The sequence below is a fragment of the Loxodonta africana genome, chromosome 21 (genome assembly GCF_030014295.1).
Source record: "Loxodonta africana isolate mLoxAfr1 chromosome 21, mLoxAfr1.hap2, whole genome shotgun sequence".
Taxonomy (NCBI): Eukaryota; Metazoa; Chordata; class Mammalia; order Proboscidea; family Elephantidae; genus Loxodonta; species Loxodonta africana.
The window spans coordinates 41841069-41858069 of record NC_087362.1 but is presented as its reverse complement, the minus strand read 5'-3'; the positions used below and the strand labels follow the sequence as shown (position 1 = coordinate 41858069).

The following is a 17001-nucleotide window of genomic DNA, read 5'->3' as shown; positions in this document are numbered from 1 at the left end:
GAAGTAGAGCTCCAGGCCTTTCTTCTGAGGTGCCTCTGGGTGAACTCAAACCTCCAATCTTTTGGTTAGCAGTATAGTGCATTGACCTTTGAACTACCTAGGGACTGACACTTTTACTTTAGAGATTTCAATATTAAAGCCCTTCTTAATAACTATGAGAGTTAATATCTACCTGTTATTATTCAAATGCAGCCTCATTTCTATCAAATTTTGCTCCAGGATGCTGACTGTGCTTTCATTTCACCTCCCTCACGTTCATTAACAGAGCACTTCCCACCTGCTTCTGCAGCCTTTTTCACATCTATCACCCTCAGCTATTTAGCATGAAGCCACACAGGCCCTGCAACCATACTGCTTAAACAGCATGTTTTTCCTTTTTACTGTCATCACAGTAAAAAATAGCAGTCAGCCTAAGATAAATCAAGTTCTTAATTACTCAGTTACTTTATATACAATTCACATCATTAGAAATCTCCTCAGAGAGAGACACCGGTGGACTCAAACTACCATTTCATTTTTTAGTGTATTTATGAAATTTAGTAGTTTTTCTGCCTAGTTCAGCTGTCTCTTCTTCGTTGTTGCCCTCTGCCTCCTTCCCTAATGACTCTCTTTGCATTTATTAAAGGATCATTTTCAAATGAAAAGTAAAAATATGACTCTTATGCAGATTGAAAAATAAAGGCTACACTTTTTTAGAATTTCTCTTAACTTGTTATTAATGAGTTACAACCAATTCAGAGGAGAATCCAAAGAACAGAACCATCTATACATTAGGAATAGTGAAATGACTACAAATAGAGTTAAGATTGGCTTCTTCCGTAGCAGGGGAACTTGCTTGTCTTTGGAAAAGAATTGGAAACAGGCGGTGCAAATGGTTAGTACACTCAACTGCTAACTGAAAGGTTGGTGGTTTGAGCCCACCCAGAGGCACCTCAGAAGAAAAGCCTGGTGATCTATTTCTGAAAGATCATAGCCATTGAAAACACTATGGAACTCAGTTATATTCTGACACATATGGGGTCTCCATGAGTCAGAATCAACTCAATAGTAACTGGTTTAGTGTCTTTCTGTTGCTTATCTGTCCAAAGCAAACTCCTCTGTTTGGATGCCAGCCCAGCACATTCTGTACCCACCCTGCTTATTCAACCTTCATACCACCGGTATAGAAAAGAATTACGTGTTGCAAACAGACAATGCCTTGCTTTCTAAGCAAAAATTCTGGCGACCTGGGTTTGAGTAAATTTAACTATGTCTTGGGAGTTAGAAACAGTGAATTTCTCTGGAGAGATTTAAAAGCTTATCTCCTCCAGAAATATTTGCTTACATTCTAAGAGTAATAAAAACCTAAAGGCCTGCCCCTCCTCTGCTTATCGAAGATTTGTTACATTCCAGACCCAAAGTCTCTCTTTTTGGGTGGGAGGAGGGGAAGATGTGCCAGCCACCCTCTCTAAGCTACAAGCCTCGTAATTGTGGGGCTCCTCTCCTCTGTTACAGCTCTAGCATGCCCGGTTACATCTGGCCTTTGGAAGTCAGTGCCGCTAAGACTGTGAGAAAATGGTACCTGATCTAGAGGTCTTGTGTTTCTATTAGTATAGATCTCTGTCTCTATGTTGTTGTTAGCTGCCATGGAGTTGGGCTGTGACTCATGGCGACCCCATGCACAGTGGAATAAAATGTTGCCCAGTTCTGCGCCATCCCCATTATCTGTTCTGGATCAGACTGTTGTGATCCATAGGGTTTTAATTGGCTGATTTTCAGAAGTAGACTTCCAGGCCTTTCTTCCTAGTCCACCTTAGTCTGGAAGCTCCACTGAAACCTGTTCAGAATCTTGGCAACCTTCAAGACTCCATTGATAGATTGGCAGTAGCTGGCATGAGGTGCGTTAGCTGGAATTGGACCTGGATAGGATAGCAATTTCCTATCTCTATCTCTCTATCTCTATCTAATCTGTGGCAGACTAGCTTGGTAAACTAGAAGTAGGAAGACATCTCAGACCCTTCACAATTTCAAACTTAACATTACTTTGCATTGCTATCAGTTGTCTACAATTTACAGTTATAAAATAGCTCAAAGACAATGAAAGGCTCAACACCCTATAGAATCAGAATCAGGTAACTCAGAGGGGTGAGCTCTAGTCTAGACAATACATAGTTCTCATTCTTTTGTTCATTCCCTCATTTCTTCAACAGGTATCTTTTTCTGTGTGTTGTGCTGTATGCTACAGATGCCACGGTTAGCAAACTGAAAAGTGTCACTGTTCGGGCACAGCTTACAGACTAGTGAAGACAGATAAAACAAATCACAAAGTATCTAATTAAAAATTATGATGAAGTCTATGTCTTTTACAGTTGTTATTTCTAAATAGGTGTTTGTAGAAGCATCAGATAACACAATCATGTCTGAACAGTAAAGAGGCTCTTAGTTAAGAGTTTTGAGAGAGTCTCCCTTTAATAGAACACATGGGATTTGGAGCATGGCTACTGGGACACCTATTTCCTTTGCTTAGAATCTACTGTGATGATTTCATTATCTCTGCTTTGCCCTGGAAATCTAGATTGTCTGATAAGTGTGGTATCCGTGAAATGTCCTACTTTGTGGTACTTTTCACTAGAAAATAGAATTGCTTCCAGAAGATATCATAATATTGAAATTTTGGAATTTCAAAAGAAAGCAGTTAGAAAAGCTGTCTTTTAATGATTGTCATGCACCATGCGTCTGTCAGTTTGTTGTAATGTGGTGGATTGCATGTTGCTATAATGCTGGAAGCTAGGCCACCAGTATTTCAAATACCAGCAGGGTCAGCCATGGGGGACAGGTTTCACCGGAGCTTCCAGACTAAGACAGAGTAGGAAGAAGGACCTGGGAGTCTACTTCTGAAAAAATTGGCCAGTGAAAACCTTCTGAATAGCAGTGAAACATTGATATAGTACTGGAAGATGAGCCCCTCTGGTTGGAGGGCACTCAAAATCTGACTGGGAAGGAGGTGTCACCTCAAAGTAGAGGTGACCTTAACGATGTGGATAGAGTCAAGCTTCAGGACCTTCATTTGCTGATGTGGCGCAACTCAAAATGAGATAAAACAGCTGCAAACATCCATTAATAATTGAAATGTGGGTGTACGAAGTATGAATCTAGGAAAATTGGAAGTCATCAAAAATTAAATGGAAGCCATAAAGATCTAGATCCTAGGCATTAGTGAGCTAGCATGGACTGGTATTGTCCATTTTGAATCAGACAATCATATGGCATACTATGCCAGGAATGACATCACTGTCATTATCAAAAAGAACATTCCAGGACCTATCCTGAAGTGAGGCCTGTCAGTGATAGGAAAATATTCATACACCTACAAGGAAGACCAGTTAATATGACTATTTTTCAAATATACCCACCAACCGCTAAAGCCAAAGATGAAGAAATTGAAGATTTTTACCAACTTCTGCAGTCTAAAAGTGATCAAACATGCAATCAAGATGCATTTATAATTATTGGCGAGTGGAATGTGAAAGCTGGAGAAAAAGGAGAAGGATCAGTATTTGGAAACTATGGCCTTGCTGATAGAAATGACACCAGAGATCACATGATAGAATTTTCCAAGACCTACGACTTCTTCATTGCAAATATCTGTTTTCAACAACATGAATGGTGACTATACACGTGGAACTCCACGGATGGAAATCACAGGAATCAGACTGACTACATCTGTGGAAAGAGACGATGGGAAACCTCAATATCATCAGTCAGAACAAGGCCAGAGGCCGACTGCCGAACAGATCATCAATTGCTCATATTGCAAGATCAAGTTGAAGCTGAAGAAAATTAGAACAAGTCCATAAAAACTAAAGTATAACCTTGAGTATATCCCACATTAATTTAGAGACCATCTCAAGAATAGACTTAACACATTGGACAATAATGACAGAAGACCAGATGAGTTGTGAAATGATGTCAAGGACATCAGACATGAAGAAAGAAAGAGGTCATTGAAAAGACAGGAAAGAAAGAAAAAGCCAAAATAGGTGTCAGAAGAGACTCTGAAACTTGCTATTGAATGTACAGTAGCTAAAGCAAGTGGAAGAAGTGATCAAGTAAAAGAGCTGAACAGAAGATTTCAAAGGATAGCTCAAGAAGACGAAGTAAAGTATTATAACGAAATGTGCAAAGACCTGGAGTTAGAAAACCAAAAGGGAAGAACATGCTTGGCATTTTTCAAGCTGAAAGAACTAAAGGAAAAATTCAAGCCTTGAGTTGCAATATTAAAGGATTTTATGGGGAAAATATTAAACAATGGAGGAAGCCTCAAAAGAAGATAGAAGTAATTCACAGAGTCATTGTACCAAAAAGAATTGATTGATGTTCAACCATTTCATAAGGTAGCATATGATCAAGAACTGATGGTACTAAAGGAAGAAGTCCAAGGTGCACTGAAGGCATTGGTGAAAAACAAGGCTCCAGGAATTGACAGAATACAAACTGAGATGGTTCAACAAACAGATGCAGCACTGGAGGTACTCACTTGTCTATGCCATGAAATTTGGAAGACAGCTTCCTGGCCAACTGACTGTAAGAGATCCATATTTGTGTGCATTCCAAAGAAAGGTGATCCAACAGAATATGGCAATTACCAAAAAATATCATTAATATCACACACAAGTAAAATTTTACTGAAGATCATTCAAAAATGGTTTCAGCAGTAAATCAACAGGGAACTGCCAGAAATTCAAGTTGGATTCAGAGTAGAACGTGGAACAAAGGATATCATTTCTGATGTTAGATTGATCTTGCCTGAAAGCAGAGAACAGGAAAGCTTTTTACCTGTGTTTTGTTGCCTATGCAAAGGCATCGGCTGTGTGGATCATAACAAATTGTGGATAACATTGCAAAGAATAGGAATTCCAGAACACTTAACTGTGCTCATTAGGAACCTGTACATAGACCAATAGGCAGTCGTTCAAACAGAACAAGGGGATATAGTGTGGTTTAAAGTCAGGAAAGGGAGTGTCAGGGTTGTATCCTTTCACCATACTTACTCAATCTGTATGCTGAACAAATAATCTGAGAAGCTGGACTACATGAAGAACGTAGTATCAGGATTGGAGAAAGACTCATTAACAAACTGTGATATGCAGATGACACAACCTTGCTTGCTGAAAGTGAACAGGACTTGAATAGTTACTAATGAAGTTCAGTATGAATTGCACCTCAACATGAAGGAAACAAAATCCTCACAATTGGATCAATAAGCAACATCATGATAAATGAAGAAAAGATTGAAGTTGTCAAGAATTTCATTTTATTTGCATTCACAATCAATGCCCATGGTAGCAGCAGTGAAGAAATCAAATGATGTGTTGCTTGGGCAAAGCTGCTGCAAAAGACCTCTTTAAAGTGTTAAAAAACAAAGATATCACTTTGAGGACTAAGGTGCGCCAGACCCAAGCCATGATATCTTCAACTGCTTCATATGCATGCGAAATCTGGACAATGAAGGAAGCCTGAAGAAGAACTGACACCTTTGAATTACAGTGTTGGTGAAGAATATTGAATACACCATGCACTGCCAGAAGAACAAACAAACTTTGTCTTGGGAGAAGTACAGCCAGAATGCTCCCTAGAAGCAAGGATGGTGAGACTTTATCTCACATTCTTTGGACATGTTATCAGGAGGGACCAGTCCCTGGAGAAGGACATCGTGCTTGGTAAATTAGAGGGTCAGCGAAAAAGAGGAAGACCCTCAAAGAGATGGATTGACACAGTGGCTGCCACAATGGGCTCAAGCATAACACTGTTGTGAGGATGGCACAGGGCTGGGCCTTGTTTCCTTCTATTGTACACAGGGTCGCTATGAGTCGGAACCAACTTGCCAGCACCTAACAACAACAATGTAAACTATGACCTTGATTCTCTTAGTATTGTTGTTGTGTGCCATTGAGTCAATTTCAACTCATAGTGGCTCTATTTGTAAGAGTAGAACTGCTCCATAAGGTTTTCTAGGCTGTAATCTTTATAGCAGCAGATCTCCAGGTCTTTCTCCCACAGAGCCACTGGATGAGTTCAAACCACTGACCTTTTGGTTACCAGCCAAGCACTTAACCATTTATGTCTACTGGGCTCCTGTGAATCTCTTACAGGGTCTAAAAAAGCTGAGTTGTGACCCAGTGGACGCTGAACAACAGGGGAGCCCCTCTCAGCATGACTCAAAAGGCAAAGAGACCAAGGCGTTAAGCAGGTATTTGTCCTGCTCTTTCAGTAACTACTCCACCAGAGTTAAACTTCCTCTTGCATGCCCTTGATTGGCAACAGTAAGAGGAGAACAGTTTTTGAATAGTGAAAGCAGAAACACAGAGGCTGGGCTAATAGGTTTGCCTGGCTAGTAACTTTAAACTTCTAATAACCAAGATTAAATCAGCTAAAATTCTCGAATTTTACACCTATGATATTGCCTAGTTCTGCCTCTTCATTTTCCAAATTTGGAAATGAAGGCTCAGATTTTACCTGTCTTTCCAAAGGGCTCAGATCTGCAACCCAGATCCTGTGATGGCTGCTATACTGTGCTTCTGTCCAGAAATCCACAAGCCATTTCATAAGTGTCTTAGTTTCCTAGTGCTGCTGTAACAGAAATACCACAAGTGGGTGCCTTTAAAGAAGAAAAATTTACTTTCTTACAGTTCAGGAGGCTAGAAATCTGAATTCAGGGCACTGGCTATAGGAGGAGGCTCTAGGGGAAGATCTCATTCTCTTTTAGCTTCTGTTCCTTGGGCCTTTGGTGACCTTCACGCCGCATCTGTCTTCCACATTTGTGCTTCCTTCTGTGTCTAATCTACTCTTTTTAAAGCTCAGAGGTGATTAGATTTAGGGCACATCCTACATAGATACAGCCTTGTTAGCCTAACATAGAAACTCTATCCCAAACAGGATTGCGTCCACAGACATAGAAGTAGGAATTCCAACACATATTTTTTGGAGGGACACAATTCAGTTCATAGCAGTAAGTTTATATATCATGTCCTCTTTGAGGAAAATATTTTAACAATAAAGCTCTTGGAAGCGGCCATCCAAGGCACAACAATTGGTCTCTATTTGCTTGGAGCAACGGAGGAAGAAGGAGAGTCGGGAATAAGAGGAGGAAATGGAATGTGTGGCTAATTGCCTCCACAAACAACTGTTTCCTTTGCCATGAGACCAGAAGAACTAGGTGGTGCCTGGCTACCATTACTGATTTTATAAAAGAATCTTGATCAAAAGTTGGAAAATGCAGAGCAGAATTTCAAATTCTTATGGGCTCCAGATCTTCTGGAGCCATGGCGGTGGATGAACCCTTGAAACTATTGCCTGGAAATAATCTTTAAACCTTAAACCAAAAATATCCCTTGAAGTCTTCTTAAAACCAAACAGTAGTTTAGCTTAACTACTGTAAAGTGTCTGTCTTGAGCATTACGCTCTTTTAAGAACTATCTATATGGGATCAGGAGCCCTGGTGGCACCGTGGTTAAGAGCTTGGCTACCAACCAAAAGGTTGGCAGTTCAAATCCACCAGCAGCTCCTTGGGAACTCTATGGAGCAGTTCTGCTCTGCCCTATGGGGTTGCTTTGAGTCGGAATCAACTTGACAGCAACAGGTTATATGGGATCGAATTGACAACAGCAACTCGAACAATTAGATAGGAACCCCACAGGGAAGTGAATTTATGTTAATAGGGAAGGAACAACTCGGAAAAGAATGAGAATGGTTGTACAGCTTGATGAATGTAATGAATGTCATTGAATTGTACATGTAGAAACTGTTGAATTGGTATGTGTTTTGCTCTGTATATTCTCAACAACAACAAAATAAATAAAATTAACTTTAAAGAAAGCTCTGGGGGAGCTGAAATGCAAGGGCAAACACAAATAACAGCTATTGTTTCACAGCTAAAGAACAGTTCACATATGGAAGGAAATAAGGCTGTCAAGCCTGTCTCCTGCCCTAATTAACATGCTTCTCCATTCAAAACACTACATGACAATGAGATGGAGGGTGGGAGTGAAGTTTATCAAAGCGTACCTTTTTATATTGTTTTGATTGTTGATCCATGTGAATGTATTAGCCAGTAAGAGAAAAAAAAAAAAGTCTACTTACTATTACTGGTTTTCTCCAATTTGGAAAATTTCTTTGTATACAGAAGAGATTGTGTGACTTAACAGCACATATGTAGCAGAGTTCTGAAAACTTGCCATCTGTTTCTTACCTATTAAATCAGAAGCCTTCTGATTAATGTGTTCTTATGCTTGCATATCTCACAGTAGAAGTAATGTGGTCTATCCCTGGGAAGGAACCCTGGTGGTGCAGTGGTGAAAGGCACAGCTGCTAACCGAAAGGTCAGCGGTTCAAACCCACCAGCGGCTCTACGGGAGAAAGATGTGGCAGTCTGCTTCCATAAAGATTTATAGCCTTGGAAATCCTATGGGGCAGTTCTGCTCTGTCCTATAGGGTCGCTGAGTCCCATTTGACTCGACTGTAACTGGTTTGGTTTTGGTTTATTGCTGGGAAAGTTGAAAGATAGATACAACATGCCTTTCTTCTGTTACGAACATTACGGAATTTTTATTTCATAAAAGTAGTTTTGGTAATCAATATGCTGGGAATGTTTATAGACATTCTGGCTAGCTATAGTACATACCAAAAAAAAAACAAAAAACTAAACTTGTTGCCACCGAGTCGATTCTGACTCATAGCAACCCTATGAGTCAGAATAGCAAAACAGTAGAACTGCTCCATAGGGTTTTCAAGAAGCAGCTGCTGGATTCGAACTGCCGACCTTTTTAGGGGGGTTAGGACCTATAGCTCTTAACCACTGTGCCACCAGGGCTCCAGCTATAGTACATACTCAAAAATATTTTATTTTTTGTAACGGCTTCACTGCTGATGGGAGCCCTGGTGGCACAGTGGTTAAGCGTTCAACTGCTAAACAAAAGGTCAGCAGTTTGAATCTACCAGCTGCTCCTTGGAAACCCTACGGGGCAGTTCTACTCTGTCCTTTAGGGTGGATATGAGTCAAAATTGACTCGAGGGCAACGGGTTTGGTTTTTTGGTTTGTACTGCTGAAGCAGTATTGGCTATGTTCAGTTAAAACGAGTAATTTCCAATTGCTTTGTCTAACTATGAAGGTCACACGATACCGAAATGAATATTTGCACATTTGATTAAAAAAGAAATAGATGTATACTCATAATGTTGATTAAAGAGAGAAATATATAAGACATAAAAGTTTGCCTTTCTTCTTGCTGGTAACGTAAATAATTTTTAAGAGGAGAAAAGTCATTGCTTACATTATGAAATTTAAACTATTTCACTAATTCTAAAATGCACTTTTTTTTCACATTGTAACGTCTTTGAATACAGGATGTGGTAACAGTCCACAGGGTCTTACAATTACGATTGGTAGCATCTTTTTTTCGTTCTTGAAGGTACACAAAATAATGATGCATTTTTAAAAAGACAGGATATCAGATTTGATGAAATAAAATATATTACAGAAATTCAATCAGTTTTCCAATTTTTTTTTTTACCATAAATACCCTCTGGGTAAATTATATAAAAAGTAAAATAAAATCAATGTAAACTCATTGTAATAATACAAATCTCAGGGAAAAGAGACAGTTTAGTATAATTTAAAATTTTTAGGAATCCCGTTTGTGTTGATTCTACCTTGCAGAGAGGTTTGATGACTAGAAAAATTTGATACTCAGATAAAAGGTGATTTTGATTTTCTTTATTTATTTTAACTTTTACAGACTAGTGATGGTCTCCTCTCTTTCTTCCCCCATTTCTGCATACAAGAAACTGCATGGACTATCATACAACACAACGGCTCTGATTTAACCAGAGTCAAAAGCGCTAATCCAGAGAGCCCATATGCTGGGTTTTTTGAGTATGTGGCCAGCATGGACCAACTCCAGGCCACAATTAACCTAGCGGAACACTGTGAACAGGAGCTTACTTACTACTGCAAGAAGTCACGGCTTGTAAATAAGCAAGGTAAGTAAATTGAGGCATCCGGCATGTTGCAGGTGTTGCCTAACGCACTTCACTCAACCAGCACCTGTGGCTTTTAATTCTGCCAAGATGGTGGCATTTAGTCGCTGAAAGCGTATGATCCCTGTATGCTTAGCAAAAGCATTACAGTCTGAAAGTCACCGAGACGCTTTTGCCTGAAGAAAAGAACAAGGTCAGTTTACATTGAACTTTGTTCAAAGCCTTGATTGCTTTCCAAGTCTCTTCCTGGCTTTAATCGGGTAACTGTGCAATAAAGAGCTTCTCTCTGATACTTGATGAATGCGCAGTGTTCATCCCTTAGAAAGGGCAAGTGACACATAAGATTTGTTTTATCATGGAAAAGAGCTAATAAAAATATGGCTGTTTCCTGAAAGTGGCTATTCTGTGTGATGGTTTTCCATGGATTGTTGGCAGCCAGCCTCAGGGGATAACTGAAAATTAAAATAGGCTGCCAGACACATAGTTCATCCCTGGGCTTCAAACCCTTTTGATTCTGGCCCTAACCTCTGCTGAAAATTTGCGTTTCCACCCCAGATATACTGAATTAGAATCTACAGTTTAACGAAATCCTCAGGTGATTCTTATGTCTAACTTCCTGGGACCTTGTTAGAACTGCAAATTCTCAGCTTGGGTTCGAACTGGAACAAACAGAATTAAAGCCCTGGTTCATCGAGTAGCTCAAGAGGGAATCAGAAAGCCATCTTAACTCTTCTTTTTTTCTATTTTTAATAGCTAGTTTTCTCCTAAATTCTGCTTTTGGTTTTGTGTTTTTTTGCTTTAAAACATCTCATTATGTCAGAATATCACTGCTCATCTCTTGTACCATGATTTCTGCTTTCATTATTTAATTCTCGAAATTACTGCAAGAGCTTTCAAATTGGCCTCCCAGCTTGCCTCTCTTCATATCTTCTAACCAACCAACATGTAACCCCATATAGTCATATTGTATATTGAAAGAAAATCACTATCAAGAAATACCACTTTCATCATGATATCCTATTTAAGAAGCTCTAGTGCCTTTCTAGGAGCCCCGGGAGTGCAGTGGCTAAAGCACTTGGCTGCTAACCCAAAGGTTGGTGGTTCTAACTCATCAGCCACTCTGCCTGCAGAAGAAAGATGTGGCAGTCTGCTTCTGTAAAGATTTACAGCCTTGGAAACCCCATGGGGAAGTTCTATGCTATCCTGTAGGGTCGCTATGAGTCGGAATTGACCCCAGGGCAATGGGTTTTTTTTGTTTGTTTGTTTTTAGTGCCTTGCTGGAGTCTCTGTGTGATGCAAATGGTTAATGCTCTCTGCTGCTAACTGAAAGGTTGGAGGTTTGAGGCCACCCAGAGACAGCTTGGAAGAAAGGCCTGGCAATCTACTTCTGAAAAATCAGCCTTTGAAAGCCCCGTGCGGCACAGTTCTACTCTGACACATGTGGAGTTGCCATGAGTTGGCATTAACTCAACAATAACTGGCTTTTTAGTGCCTTTCTATTGCCTTTCTGTCCAATATAGACTCCTCTGGATAACAGAACTACATGTTCTGGATCTTCCCTGCTTATTCAGCCTTCGGACTACTCCCCACCACACTGTTGTCTAGCAGCATTGCTGGGGTGTGTTTTTCTTTTGTTAGAAATTAGAGAAGATTCTAAGATAGCTGCACAATAAAATAACAAAACAAAGCAAAACAAACCCAAACGCGTTGCTGCCAAGTCACATCCACTGATGGCGACCCCGTGTGTTATAGAGTAGAACTGTTCCATAGGGTTTCCTTGGCTACGATACTTACGGAAGCAGTTTATCAGGCCTTTCTTTTGTGAAGCTGCTGTGTGGGTTCAAATCACCAGGCTTTAGATTAGCAGTGAATCACAAATCACTTTGGCCACCCAGGGACCAGCCTGCACAATAAAGTCACTTTATTCAAGTTCACTCTTGCTTGTTGTCTTGAGAGCTTTGGAGTTTCAGATAAAATGACAACAATTTTAAGAAATTTGTTTCATATGTGACTATCATATGTCGTATGGATCATGCATAAAAACTTGGAACTTTTGGTCCAATGTTTGTACCTTTGTTTCCAGTTAAGCATCTCTTCTGTTTGCTCTCTACTCATTTACTACAACCAAATTATTTTCTTAGTTATGCCTGAGTACTTTCCTCCTCCACTCCCTCTTCCTCATCCTTCTATTCTTCTCATTTTCCTCTTCCCATTTTCCAGAATGTTCTAATTCCTGTGTTTTACCCCTCCAAATCCCTTCCATTGTGCTGGTCTCTGAACAAATCTCATCTCCTCCTGAAACCTCAGTCCCTTGTGTAAATGACTATCAGGCAGTTGTAGTGGGAAAAACATAGGATTTAGAGGTTAGGAGAGATCCAAGTCCATGTTCCAGGTCTCTCATTTACTAGGTATAGAACTTGGATAGATTAATCTTTCTCTGGTTTTATTTTCTCTGTGAGAATGGTCAGTAACACTGACCTCACAGAATGCCTGAGGTAAGCCCCTGGTAGTCCCTGCTCTCCAGTGTATCATGTTTATAGTTAACCTACCCAATGGGGCAGTGGTTAAGAGCTCAGCTGCTAACTGAACGGCCAGGGGTTCAAACCCACCTGTGGCTTCACAGGAGAAAGATGTGGCAGTCTGCTTCCCTAAAGATTTACACCCTTGGCCTTGGAAACCCTATGGGGAAATTCTACTCTGTCCTATGGGGTCACTATGAGTCAGAATTGACAGCAATGGGTGGTTTTTTGCTGTTTTATTTTTACCCAGTTTAGTACACAAGTGATTGTGCATTGTAACCAAATATTGATCTTGGAATCTAAAACAAGATAAGCAAAGCTGAAATGTTGTCTAAGATTATGGACAATAAATATAGGTGAGAAAATGGATACTATGGAGTAAAAAAAAACTGAGGTGTTTAACCCGAGAAGGCAAGAAAAAGGGAAGACAGCAAAGTCACACATGAGTCAAAGTCTAATAGAAACAGAGAATAAAATCCCCAAGGGGTTACTGAGCAAGCACCACACAAAATAAAGGGAAACCACATAATATGTGGAGCAGTTCCCACCTTAATGATCAGTGGTGCCCATGAATTTTTTTTAAGGCTTCCTGAATGTTTCAGCCTGATCTGAGAACAAGTAGTAGGGTAATAAGCTCTAGGAGGCTGTATTAGTTTCCTAGGGCTATGATAACAAAGTGCTACAAACTGGGTGGCTTATAAGAACAGCTATTTATTGTCTCACAGTTCTGAATTCTAGTAGTCCAAAATCAGGGTGTCAGTAGGGTCATGTTCTCTCCAGAGGCTCTAGGGGAAGATCCTTTCTTGTCTCTCCCAGCTTCTGGTAGCCCCAGGCACTCCTTGACTTGCATTCACATGGTATTCTTCCTTCTGTCTCTGCTTCTTTTTGTAAGGATACCACTCACATAATTATGACCCACTCTATTCCAATATGACCTCATATTACCTGATAACATCTTCAAAGATCCTATTTCCAAACAAGATCACATTTATAGGTACTAGAGGTTAGAACGTCAACATAGGTTTTTGGGGACAATTCAATCTATAACAAAGGCTCTGGAACAGAGGATGATGATAATTGTTAAATACGAAGATTTTTCTAGGATTATGACACTCAGATTCAGGTAGAATGGGTTGAAGATGGAAAGAAACTGAAAAAGGAGCGAACAATTTGGATTTGAAGTCACGATAAGAAATACATGTGAGTTATGGAAGGGTTAAGAATTCGCTTAAGGGAAGAATAGGAGGGTGGCATCAGACAAATTAGATATAGAGTTTCAGATCTTAGCAGCTTCAGGTTTTTAAATGACACCATAATTGTAGGTGAGTAATTTTTTTTTTTTTTAAAGTAGAATGAGCTTGAAAATTAGTTTTCAGCAAGCTGAGCATCTGTGACTTAGCAAATTGGAGGAATGATCAATGTAAATACTCAAGCCATGTAGGCTTTTTATTATGGCATCTGGAATGTTCTGTCATTATCGCTGATTTTTTTTGAAATTTCTCTTTTTTCAAGATCTAATTTCTCCTTCTGATTTTCAATCTTTCTTACACTTCTATAAATTCATTACAATACTTTTAAAAGTCTCAAATAGAACCAAAGATATTTTGTACCTTTAAAACACCTTGCAGTTTCTATTTTTTAGGGGAGATAGGATATTTAAATGTTAAAGAAAAAAGTGGGCATTTACAAGTAATAATTTACTTTCTCTTCATCTATGAAAATAAAATGTTTTAGCAGCTGATCAAAATGTATCTTTTTAAAGCTTCAGATAGGTTTCACTTCCATGTCATTAATACAAGGAAGATGAAAATTCTCCATATTCATATCCTTATTTATTTATTTTTTTATGCATAACTCAAGCGTCCAGTTAACTCCTTTTTTTGACATGGTTGTACTGACAAGTGTAATTCTGAGAGAGAGATTGTCAGCATTAGCAGAGGTCCTATCTAATAGTGAGTTACAATGAGCAGTGGCATTTGTAAGTAAGGGAGAAAGAAGTAAAAGCCCAGATTCTCAGTGGGGCTGATGGTGACAACTTAAAGGTTTGAAAGTTAGAAAAATGATCAGACCTCTTTGAAGAGCTCATGCTGACTTGATGTCACTTCCATTCTTATCCCTGATGCTTGAATGACTATAGTCTCTCCACTCTGCCTTGTCTCTTTTTCAAAATAGATTGTCTGGATACGTTCACTTCCTTTTACAAAAATCCTCACCTAAGTGTTCTGTTCATTCTTTGCCCTAGCTTCTTGGGATCGACTTTATCCTATACTCTGAGAAGGAATAGCTGAACATACAGCCTAGAAAAAACGATGCACTTGACTAAGAAAAACTTTGTTTTGGGTGTAATATTTGCTTCAGGCATGAAGATCTTTCAGTGTTATTTCTCTAGTCTTCAAATAAGTAGCCAAGTCATTAAATGGAAGAAAAAGACATACTTCTAAACAAATCTTAAATTGTGGCAAGGGAGTGCCATAGGATGCCTAATGTTTAATAAACAGCCAGTATATTTTTAGCCAGTAAATATATTGACTAAATATATAAATCAGTGACTTTATCTAACATTCTATAATGTTTTCATGGACATTTCATGATTTCAAATCAATTTTGTTTTTGGTATGTTAATTAATTTGGTTTATATTTTAATGCCAACTTGTAAAAAAAATCATTTTTAAAGAAATTATGTAAATTGGACTACTCTCAGTAAATTATTTAATATCATACCTGAATTAAATGGGAACTGCTGGTTTATTTTCTACTCGAAGAAACGTATCAATCATTTAAGCCTCAATAATAGTTTTTTAAACTTTCTTAGGGAAATGCCATCCTGTTGTAGTATTTAGAATATTATTATAACAAATCAGTCTTTCTTTTCTTTTTATTCTTTTTAATGATTTGGGGAGGAAGAGAATTACGTGGGGCTGGAAGGTAGTGTAGTGTAAAGCAGATGTCATATTTCCTGCATTTGTCTTTCAGATGGAACCCCCCTGAGCTGGTGGGTTGGAAGAAACAATGAAATGCAAACTTACTGGGGAGGCTCTTTGCCTGATCCTAAAAAATGTACTTGCGGATTGGAGGGGAACTGCATTGATTCTCAGTATTACTGCAACTGTGATGCTGACCGGAATGAATGGTGATTTCCTTATGATTTCCTTATACAAGATAAAGTTTTTATTTTTTTATTAATAAACTCAAAGTATGTATACCAAAAACCAAACCAAACCCAGTGCCATCAAGTCGATTCCGACTCATAGCGACCCTATAGGACAGAGTAAAACTGCCTCATAGAGTTCCCAAGGAACTCTATGGCGGATTCGAACTGCTGACCCTTTGGTTAGCAGCCGTAGCACTTAACCACTACACCACCAGGATTTCCCAAAATATGTATAGTGAGGCAGATATTGGATAAGTTAGTGCAATGAAGAGATTAGATGAAATGTGATACAGTTATCTGAATCCTAAATATGAATGTCTTTTTTACTTGAGTTTGGTGTAATGGTCTTGAGGTCATGTGCATTTTCATTTTCTAATATGATGAAATACGAACAACTGTTACATGTTTCCTGTTCATTGAAAGTCAGTTATCATTCACTTTAAAGTTAAATGTAATTAGGCATTCTATTATTCACAAAATATATTTACATTCAGTAATTACAAAGCCCTTGTCTTCAATAAGTTGTCTATTAAATGTTTAAACATGTAAACTTGGGATTTCCCACAATTAGTTTAACATGTAGCTCTTTTTTTTTTTTTTTTAATGACAAACAGTGCCATAAAGAACTAACGTTCTATGGATCATATTTTTAAAAAGGCAATCTCTAACATTTTAGGGATTTGAAAATTGAGCTTAAAATCGTCTTCTAAGTAGAAAAGAAGCCTTTTATATATAATCTCCTTTATCTGAAAAGGTAAAAAAATATTAATTGTAATCGAGACTAGAGTTGGAAAGTGTTTTGTTATTTGTAAAGTGAAAATGTTTTTAAATTTTCAAGCTCATATTTCCATATACAATGTGCATATTTCACATCACTGAACAACTAGACCTGCACAGAAAAATACTGTTTTAAATGTTGAGTCAATCTAGTTACAAATATGATTGTTTTGGTTACAGAATATATAGAATTCTTGTGATCAGTCCACTGCTAATTCAGCTCCAAATCTGAAATGCATAATATTCCATTTATTTACTTGGCAAGCATTGAGACTATGGTATATTAAAAAAAAAAAAAAAGATTCTTTTAGAACACCCTGGCAGGAGGCATCAGTATAATCACTATGGAGCTGTGATTGTACTTTTATTGCATGTTTGGCATGAAGAATATTGTATCTCTTACTTAAACTCTAATTTTCCAAAATTCTAATCCATATTTAAGACACTTTTTCTCATTAACATCACATAAAAGTGCCTACAGAGTAATACTGTATTTTAAAATACGAATGAAATGTTAATAGCAGCGCTTAACAGAAAAAG

General features: G+C 38.5%; 1 protein-coding gene across 7 annotated transcripts in view; it reads left to right on the top strand.

Moving 5' to 3' along the window:
• CNTNAP4 (contactin associated protein family member 4) overlaps positions 1-17001 on the top strand; it is a 393297-nt gene that overhangs the window by 313301 nt on the left and 62995 nt on the right. For all 7 annotated transcript variants that reach the window (XM_023556694.2, XM_010596846.3, XM_023556696.2 and 4 more), the window contains 2 exons: positions 9820-10017; positions 15507-15663. In XM_023556694.2, the coding sequence (XP_023412462.1) occupies positions 9820-10017; positions 15507-15663 (355 nt within the window). The remainder of the gene's footprint in view (positions 1-9819; positions 10018-15506; positions 15664-17001) is intronic.